This window comes from Haliotis rufescens, unplaced genomic scaffold, assembly GCF_023055435.1.
Source record: "Haliotis rufescens isolate VD_foot unplaced genomic scaffold, xgHalRufe1.0.p SCAF_10, whole genome shotgun sequence".
Lineage (NCBI taxonomy): Eukaryota > Metazoa > Mollusca > Gastropoda > Lepetellida > Haliotidae > Haliotis > Haliotis rufescens.
The window spans coordinates 20,641,482-20,651,851 of record NW_025963780.1 but is presented as its reverse complement, the minus strand read 5'-3'; the positions used below and the strand labels follow the sequence as shown (position 1 = coordinate 20,651,851).

Sequence of the window (10,370 nt, the reverse complement as noted above, 5' to 3'; positions counted from 1 at the left end):
TCTTAGTGCACAACTCATACAATTTGTGAAAACAGAAAATTCTTCTACTTAGATAGTTTAAATTTATAGATAACAATAAAAACCAAATTATACGATGTCTACATTTCCTATTCTATTTTAATACAAAATACATGGGACCAAGGCAAAATCCTACCTCAATTCCCATGGCAAATATGATCATAATATAAATAGTTTTAAAGAAATATCACATGTTTATACCGGAAAGGGAAGGAAATCTAATTTACCCACAATCCCGTGTTCACGATGGAGGACGGTACGAGAAATGATACATTTTGTCCCGAAAACTTTGACAATTGATCTCTTTATTGTCGATAATAGACTAGTTTCGTTGCCGGTCAAATTATTTAAGTATGTTTTAACGTATAATATCCACTTCAAGTAGTTTTGACTTTATTATGTGTATGAATTATGACTAATACGTAAGTGGGTTGGGCAGACAAGTTATTCATTTTAATTGATTTCGCAGATACAGGGGGCCGATAGCAATTTTTGTGTGGTTATTTCAGTTCGCAGGTTCAAAAGTAAGTATTCAGCAATATGTCGGAACCATCTAACGACGTTTCTTAGAAATAGCCATCGACGTAAACTTACACTGGACCGAGGTCCTCCCTGACATTTGTTTTGACGTGTTTGACAGTTCTAGATAAGTGGTGCTTTTGGCAGGTTTATCACGTTTTCGTGCTAGAGGGCTTGTTTACCATAATGCTACTTTGTGTTGAATACAAACGTTGTGATCTTATTTCCATGTAACATTTATCTTTCAAATGAAACATCTGAGCTGATTTGGAAAGATATATACATACAGGGCACTTAATTTTAACTAATTATCCAGTTTGTGATATGTAATTTTTAATGATTATGATGACACTGACATGTGAAAACAGTACCCATCAACATCATGCTGGATACTACACATTGTTTGTTTTTTAAGGATTAGCATAGTGAAAGAAGGAAGTTTTTTTGTGAAATTGTTAATGGACAACATAATTAGCATTTCAGTGTGTTCAGAAGATATGAATATAAGCTTTATGCATGTTATTATGGTTATGTGTTTATAGTAATGCATGATGTGAGAATTTGTTAAAAAGACTGCTGTTAAAAATGACTATTTTAACATGTTGAATTCTTTTTATCAGATAGATCTAGACTCTAGTTCTCTTGATAATCATGGCAACCTTTTCTCTTGCTTAGGAGAGCTGTCCTACAGATGGTGAAATGTAGAGGTCCAGGATTTGCCCACTGAGGAACAAAACTACATCTCAAGAACCAAGAGGAAATGGAGTAGACACTATTACCTCAGAAAGAAGAATGGCCAAAAGACAAAAACCATGATGTCTTAAATTTAGGTGTTTGGTTCAAGGATCGTGAATCAAAGAGACCATGTAGTATGTGACGACAGTATGGCGGAAGGTAGTATTACAAGGAAGAACTCGGACTATAGTTCTATTGATGATCTTTCTGTCCCTTCAACAAGATCGTTAGCTCTGTCCAATGTTCAGCCCCTTCCGTTACGAGAAAGGAGCAACAGTGACTCCAACTTGAATCTAATCAGTCCGCAGAACTGGTCAAAGCTGACAGTTGACAAGTATGAGTTCACACTAGGAGTGGACAGTTCTGCTGTTGTATCCTGGGATATCAAAGAGGATGTCGGCGCTAAGGATTGGATTGGCCTCTTCCCTGCAGGTAAGCAGCTTTAGAAATTAGTTTTTTAGTGACTGCTCCAAAGGACTAGTACAAAACATATTTGACTAAACCGCAGTATTTCACTAGTCCTCTGAGTTTGTAGCTAGTTCTGGCACTGTCCTGCAGGAGTTGAAGTTATATTAAGCTATAGAGAACTGGTAAAGTATAATCATGATAATAGCCCTCACATTTTACTAACAATTGAGGACTGCCATCATCATCAGCATCATAGTTGGGGTTTAACAGCACAATATGAATAGTCTTGGGGCACGCAGCCTAGCATGAATTTCCAAAACTGGATATGGATCACCATTTTCCAAGGGAAAAGTTTATTTCTCACTTTTCTTGTATTAGCATGATTAGTGATGGGAGTACCAATACCAGCATGAACTGATGAACATGTGAAGTCAAGGGGCCTTTGTCATTGCCTTAATGCTAAGCAGTTACAGATCATGTGATTCAAATACCATAGGAGTAGACCTCTCAAGCACCCTTCATTTCCAACACTGAATAACAAGATAAGACAAGATGAAAAGTTTATTTGTTGTGTAGCTCATGCCTTTAATGGATGAGTCCTTATAATGATAACATATAGCAAAACCCTTAGAAATGGCATATTTCTACTAGTCCTTATGATACCTTAACTACTGGGCAGCTTGGCAAGGACTACAGGACTAGTGCCAAATTCTAACACTGATGTATACACAATTTTATTTTGAAATAATTTCAAGAAAATAAGAGATGACATAAATATTACCGTATTTGACATAATAAGCGTCGAGGGTGCTCTCAAAATTAGAAATAGGGGGCTCTTATTAAAATATTATTTTGGTGAAAAAAAACAGAGTTGTAAGATAAATTTCGTGTTCACGTATGACAGGTATATTTTTCCAGAATTTAATTGCTCATAATTAAGTTTGCATATAACACACGAGTGGGTATCATACGCAAATAAATAAGTCTTGTGTACATTGATCAATTGGAAGGGGTGCTAATTGGGATTGTTCAGTAGCCAATATACTCGCAAATATCGCTGTGGGCGCTTATTAGAGCAGGGCGCTTAAATTAAATTATGCGTATAAGATGCAGTATTTTGCATCTAGTAGTGATGCTAGTGGTGTTGCCATGGTTTGTTGGTTGGTTGATTGTTTTTTACGGCAAGCATGGGTTGCTGAACACTAGGGCTGCAATAAGAATTGTATCATGAATATAGGGTAATTAACGAATAAGAATATATATTAACTAATACAATAACAAGTCAGCAGTTAATATATTTTTTTATGATATACAGTGTAACAATAACAACATAAATTATTTGACATGGTTTGTTAATTATTAATTTATTATACATTTATATACTTCTCTTGTCCAGATACTAGTATCTGCTCAAATGCGACAATGACCAGTGACAACAATACTGTAAATAAAAGAGTGTTGTCTTTTATGAAATCTATGCATATAATATGTTCTTATGCATATTATAAGGGTCAGGGTATGTAAATGCACATGACTGCATATTCATAAATATTCAATTCTAGTGACCACGAATAACGAATTCAATTCATGAATGGATACGGTTCGATTCACCAAATACGCGAGTGAATCATAACAGCCCTACTGAACACCTATTCCATGTATTCTACCCCGGATCTTCACGGGTCTGTTGCCCATGTTATTCCCAATGCAAATGATTAGATTTCATCAATGTTGATCATGTGATTGACTTAAACTTTTACATGTTTTGGTTTTGAATTCCCTACTTAGGAATTGATCATGAAATCTGTGATTGATTATTTTCCTGTTATCATGACTATATTGTTAAAAGTCTACTTCAATAAATTAGTATGGGATACTAATATTGAATATGACGTGTGAAAATATAAATGACTGCTAATAGCCTATTACGGTTTTAACATGGGCCCTTGAGCCATCCAGATGTCAGGTTTATAAAATGGCTTCATTTGTTCTTTACAATTTTGATTTGGACCCACACAGAACACAAAAATATTTCTCTGATGGCTCTCCCTTTTGTGTGTTACTATAGATGCAAATGCACTGACAGGTAACAGGATATATACAATATCCACAATATATTATATCATGGCCACTGCAATTGGAACTTGCTCTTTTGGTTTATTTTCGAAATGCAGCAATCAGATACTCATTCACTCACTCATACCAAGAATTTAGAAACCTCAGTGCTGATTGGCTGATTAGAAAGTTCACCTGACGTGACCTCCTGTGGAGGTGTTGAATCTGAGTAAAATATCAGATTTTAATAAGATTTTATGTTTCCTTCTCATTCTGGTAGATTTGTTTTAAACATGTTGAGCAGTGGACATGGTGGAGTGTTAATAAAATTGTACTAAAGCATGGTATGGTTCATGCTTTTCATTTCATGTAGGATTCAGAGAAATAAATCAATTATTTACCAATTCTCATTAAAAATGATATCAGTCTGCAACTTAAGCCTCTAGTTCGAAGCCAGAGTCTAGTAAAATTCTGTTTGGTCTGGTAAACTCAGCTAATAATAGTCCATAAAATAACACTAAAATTTTCCACGAGTGATGCTGAGAGCCGTGTTGGGGCCCCTAGACTGAAAAGTGTTTGGCACAGATTGTGATATTTATACCAATTCCCAACTCCATGATGAACACAAGTGACACTGTAGGCCCTATTGTCGGCTTCAGAAAAGAAATGTTCATCCTATGGACCCTGACAGTTATCTAATTGTACTCAAGGGGGAACGGGTGGCCCAGTCGTCTAAGGCGCCACAATTTGCTGTGCAGATCTGCGTTCCTTGGGCACGCCAGAAACCTATGATTGTGGGTTCAAATCCCGGTTCGCCCTGATTATGTTTCTAGGTTTGTCAGCACCATACCCGAGCTCATGGGTTTCACCGAAGTGGTAAATGTCTGAGACCTGCATCACTTTGGGCTTTCCTCCACATTAAGCTGACATGCCGTGATATAACTGGAATACTGTTAAAAGCGGTGTTAAACCCAACTCACTCACTAAATGTACCGATCATGCCAGTGTTCTAAGGAGAGACTGATGCTCGAAACTTGCAGGAGCCTTTCTAGTTTTAAGGGCGCTGCATAATTCATGCGAACTGATTTTCTTCTTGAAATGACTGGAAAGAACTTTTCATATTCTTCGTGAAGATTATTGACAAAGTTTAATGGCATTATCCTATGTATAGACCAAGCTTGCAGATATTGATCATGTTGGTGTGCATGTGTCTGTGGCTATATGTAACATCCAGGACATCAATACTGATTTGCATTATTTAAATATGTTTAATGCATAGAAAGCTGTGTGGCAACATCAATGAAAGGTTATCAATAGTAACTGGTGTTTTCTATCGATTTTAAAATTTCATTTGTGAAATAATTTACATGAAAAACAAGTAAGTTAAATTTTTCATGAAAATAAATGAAATGGAGTCTGTAAAAGAAGTTTGGATCATTAGATTTAACCTCAACCTGATTGAATGTGGCCGAGTTGGTTACTTCAAGGAGATGTGTGCCAGAAGTCTGTCAGTGGCGGAACACTAGATTTGTTGGTTTGTCTACATCAGTACATGTTTTAATTTATTTTTTTTATGTTTGTTTTTTTATGTGGCTTGGGTTGGTTGAAATAAAGATAAAAGTTTCTGTAGCCTAAGAATTATTTTTTTTATTCGTTATGAAATTTTTCATGTTGGGTTGCATGTAAACTAAACTCTTAATCTGTATAAACATGATAAGGTGAATGGTGTTAAGTGTTTTTAGGACAAACTAAAAAGTCAGACCTTTATAACCTTCCCCCCACTCACAAGATTCGAGAGGCATTGTGGGTCATGTGTAGTTGGTAGGTTCAGAAGCACAATACTTTTTTCCCCCTTATCACATGTTTACAGTAAGATTTATTACTTTGTCCATTTGATCCATTATTATATGAAAAGTTGTTTTTGTTTATAGTTACTGTGAGGGCACGGGTGGCCCAGTCGTCTGCTTCGCTCAGGGCTTTCCTCCCACACTAAGCTGACAGACCGTGATATGACGGGAATACTGTTTAAAGTGGCAATAAATCCAAGTCACTCATTTGCTCACGAATAGTTTCTTTAAATTAGTTGAGATTGAGTCGTTGTAAACAAAGTAATTCAAACATCAATGAAACAACTGTGTTGATAATAGTTACAAAACAATCTCACTTTTTCATTGAAACTAATGATTATGAATATGTCTGGCTAATCGTGCTTATATTGAAGTGAAGTTACACATGACACACAGGAATAGACAGGTGGCTAATGGCCAGAGAAAACATGATTCTATTGGGCCAGGTTTTTTTTAGTTGTTTTACAAAGCAATATTCCAGCAAACCGAGAAATTGATACCATGAGCAGCATCCCACTTCTTTTGGGGTTTGTGTGGTTCTTGTTTAAAGTTGCACTCAGCAATATTCCAACTATAGAACAGTAACCTGCAAATAATCAAATCTGGACCAGACAAACCCGTGATATATGTTTTGAGCAATGTCCGTCGGGTTACAATGACACACCATCAACCTTGTCAACGAGAATGACCACCCGCTTCATTATGTAGCCTCTTTCAACCAGCATAGCTTGCTGGCTGTTGGGCTACAATGACACGCCATCAACCTTGTCAACTAGAATGACTCCCCGATTCATTATGTAGCCTCTTTCAACCAGCATAGCTTGCTGACTGTTGGGCTCCAATGACACGCCATCAACCTTGTCAACTAGAATGACTCCCCGATTCATTATGTAGCCTCTTTCAACCAGCATAGCTTGCTGGCTGTTGGGATACAATGACACACCATCAATCTGTCAACGAGAATGACCACCCGCTTCATTATGTAGCCTCTTTCAACCAGCATAGCTTGCTGGCTGTTGGGCTACAATGACACACCATCAATCTGTCAACGAGAATGACCACCCGCTTCATTATGTAGCCTCTTTCAACCAGCATAGCTTGCTGACTGTTGGGCTCCAATGACACGCCATCAACCTTGTCAACTAGAATGACTCCCCGATTCATTATGTAGCCTCTTTCAACCAGCATAGCTTGCTGGCTGTTGGGATACAATGACACACCATCAATCTGTCAATGAGAATGACCACCTGCTTCATTATGTAGCCTCTTTCAACCAGCATAGCTTGCTGGCTGTTGGGCTACAATGACACACCATCAATCTGTCAATGAGAATGACCACCTGCTTCATTATGTAGCCTCTTTCAACCAGCATAGCTTGCTGGCTGTTGGGCTACAATTACACACCATCAACCTTGTCAACTAGAATGACTCCCCGATTCATTATGTAGCCTCTTTCAACCAGCATAGCTTGCTGGCTGTTTGGCTACAATGACACACCATCAACCTTGTCAAGGAGAATGACTCCCCGCTTCATTATGTAGCCTCTTTCAACCAGCATAGCTTGCTGGCTGTTGGGATACAATGACACACCATCAATCTGTCAATGAGAATACCACCCGCTTCATTATGTAGCCTCTTTCAACCAGCATAGGTTGCTGGCTGTTGGGCTACAATGACACACCATCAACCTTGTCAACGAGAATGACCATCCACTTCATTATGTAGCCTCTTTCAACCAGCATAGCTTGCTGGCTGTTGGGCTACAATTACACACCATCAACCTTGTCAACTAGAATGACTCCCCGATTCATTATGTAGCCTCTTTCAACCAGCATAGCTTGCTGACTGTTGGGCTCCAATGACACGCCATCAACCTTGTCAACTAGAATGACTCCCCGATTCATTATGTAGCCTCTTTCAACCAGCATAGCTTGCTGGCTGTTGGGATACAATGACACACCATCAATCTGTCAATGAGAATGACCACCTGCTTCATTATGTAGCCTCTTTCAACCAGCATAGCTTGCTGGCTGTTGGGCTACAATGACACACCATCAATCTGTCAATGAGAATGACCACCTGCTTCATTATGTAGCCTCTTTCAACCAGCATAGCTTGCTGGCTGTTGGGCTACAATTACACACCATCAACCTTGTCAACTAGAATGACTCCCCGATTCATTATGTAGCCTCTTTCAACCAGCATAGCTTGCTGGCTGTTTGGCTACAATGACACACCATCAACCTTGTCAAGGAGAATGACTCCCCGCTTCATTATGTAGCCTCTTTCAACCAGCATAGCTTGCTGGCTGTTGGGATACAATGACACACCATCAATCTGTCAATGAGAATACCACCCGCTTCATTATGTAGCCTCTTTCAACCAGCATAGGTTGCTGGCTGTTGGGCTACAATGACACACCATCAACCTTGTCAACGAGAATGACCATCCACTTCATTATGTAGCCTCTTTCAACCAGCATAGCTTGCTGGCTGTTGGGCTACAATTACACACCATCAACCTTGTCAACTAGAATGACTCCCCGATTCATTATGTAGCCTCTTTCAACCAGCATAGCTTGCTGGCTGTTGGGATACAATGACACACCATCAATCTGTCAATGAGAATACCACCCGCTTCATTATGTAGCCTCTTTCAACCAGCATAGCTTGCTGGCTGTTGGGCTACAATGACACACCATCAACCTTGTCAACGAGAATGACCATCCACTTCATTATGTAGCCTCTTTCAACCAGCATAGGTTGTTGGATGTTGGGCTACAATGACATGCAATCAACCAAGTAACTTAGCCTGAACACCAGATTCATTAGCAGCGGTAGATACTAACATTTTTGGTTTACTAGTCCTGTTAATGATAACATATAGCAAAACCCTTAAAAATGGCAAAATTCTACTCATCCTTATGATACCTTAGCTATTGGGCAGTTTGGCATGGACTATAGGACTAGTGCCAATTTGTAACGCTGATTAGGCATATTTCCTAAATGTTGTATTTACTAATCTTGGCTAAATCGGTCCATTAATAATGTTAATTCAATCAGCTACAAGGAGGGGACTCAGTATATTACTGGTGGTGTTGATTTGCTTTTAATTTGTTTAGAATCTGATTATTTCATGACCTTATTAGCGGTATTATTCCTACATCAAAACATGCTACAATCATATATATGTAGTAGGCTCCTCCGTTACTTTAGTGACGTCATATTTCAATTTTTATTTCAATTTTACCATTATACAAAAGTGTGGCGCTAAACAACAAAGAAAAAAAATACACTTGTCAATCATGTTCCATAATTATACTAATAGAAACCTTTCAATAATGTGTAACAATAGCTAAAATATTTGAAGATGAATAGATGAAGACAAGGTTTCCAAAAAATTGAGAAATATATAAAATATCGTTTTCCTGAAGAAGTCACAAAGGGGAGATAATTGTGTCGAAAATCTCTTTCTCAATGTCAATACACAGAGCTCCAGATAACTTTTTGAGCAATTGAGTTTTTACTCGACATTTCTATTTTTATTGGGTAACCAATATTTTTTCACTCATCTGTTCATCACTATTGGGTTTTCCCAAAATGAGTAAACATTCTGAGATTTAAAAAAAAAATAAATAAAGTTTTAGACGTAATATAACGGTTCTAAATACAGGCTTGACTCGTAAAGTAAATGAGCTTGTAAATTAGCTCTGTTGTTCGCGTGCAGAAAAAGCTTCATTTGGTATTTACGCGGGATTTTTTCAAACAATTGAGTTTTCCATTTAATGCATGCATTTCTGTACGCAAGTTAATTGAAAATAATTGGGTTTTTAATAGTTTTGGAGGGTATTTTATGCAAATACGCAGCTTATCTGTAGCTCTTATACATGTTGAATACCTTAGGAAGATCTGACCAAAGTGGAGAATGACTGGCCTAGGCTGAGATAGAACTGGCTTGAGGGAAATTCTGGCCTAGGCGGAACCTTCCCCACCTCAATTCAAGGGGGAAAGTCTGGCTTGGGGTGGGGAAGAACTGGCCTCACCTATTACTTCCCCCAGGGAAGAACTGACAAGGGGGATGTTTCAAACTGCATTGTTTTCTGTCAAGATGATTGCCTGCTTGAGGGGATTACCATGTGATTACTGTAACAATAGCTGTCAGCTATCATCTGATCAAAGATTTGCGTGCATGCAATGTTTGTGTTTACCTAACACTGTTGATTGGGATAATTAGGTAATTGGTAAGTGAGTTGTATCAGCCTGCCTGGTGAGAAGCTTAAACCTTTCCTTGATGGCAAACTGAGAAACTTTGTTGTATTAATAACATGTAAACTAAGTTGACAAACAGGCCTGTCATGTCAGACAGACAAACATGTCTATTGTTGCCAAACTCAGCAATATTCCAGCTATATAATGGCAATCAAATCTGGACCGGACAGTCCAATGATTGACATCATGAGCATCTATCTGCGCAATTGGGAAACGATGACATGCATCAAGTCAGTGAGCATGATCACCCAATTCCGTTATCTGCCTCTTTTGATGGCGGAAGAAGACCATTTTCACTGGCAAGTCCACTGCAGTAGGTTAACATGCTACAGTTGCAGACCTGCGTCGGTGTCAAAGTTCTAGTTTTCAGTGTTGGTCCTTAAACATGTAGAGGAAAAAGATACTTCTCATGGGTGACAGATGATGTTTTATTTAATCATGTTTGCTTTTGAGTTTACTTTCACAAGTACTGTGTGAGTGTATTTAAAAATCTATTTCCGCAAATCAGTACTGCTTTAAA

General features: G+C 38.2%; 1 protein-coding gene across 5 annotated transcripts in view; it reads left to right on the top strand.

Moving 5' to 3' along the window:
* The first annotated feature begins 249 nt into the window (after positions 1-249).
* Positions 250-10,370, top strand: part of LOC124143117 (E3 ubiquitin-protein ligase HECW2-like) — a 78,586-nt gene continuing 68,465 nt past the window's right edge. For 4 of the 5 annotated variants that reach the window (XM_048387982.1, XM_048387976.1, XM_048387980.1 and 1 more), the window contains exons 1-2: positions 261-369; positions 1,213-1,704. In XM_048387982.1, the coding sequence (XP_048243939.1) occupies positions 1,422-1,704 (283 nt within the window). In that variant the 5' untranslated portion in view covers positions 261-369; positions 1,213-1,421. Of the gene's footprint in view, positions 370-1,212; positions 1,705-10,370 lie in introns of all 5 variants that reach the window. The other variant, XM_048387974.1, reaches the window with a different exon arrangement.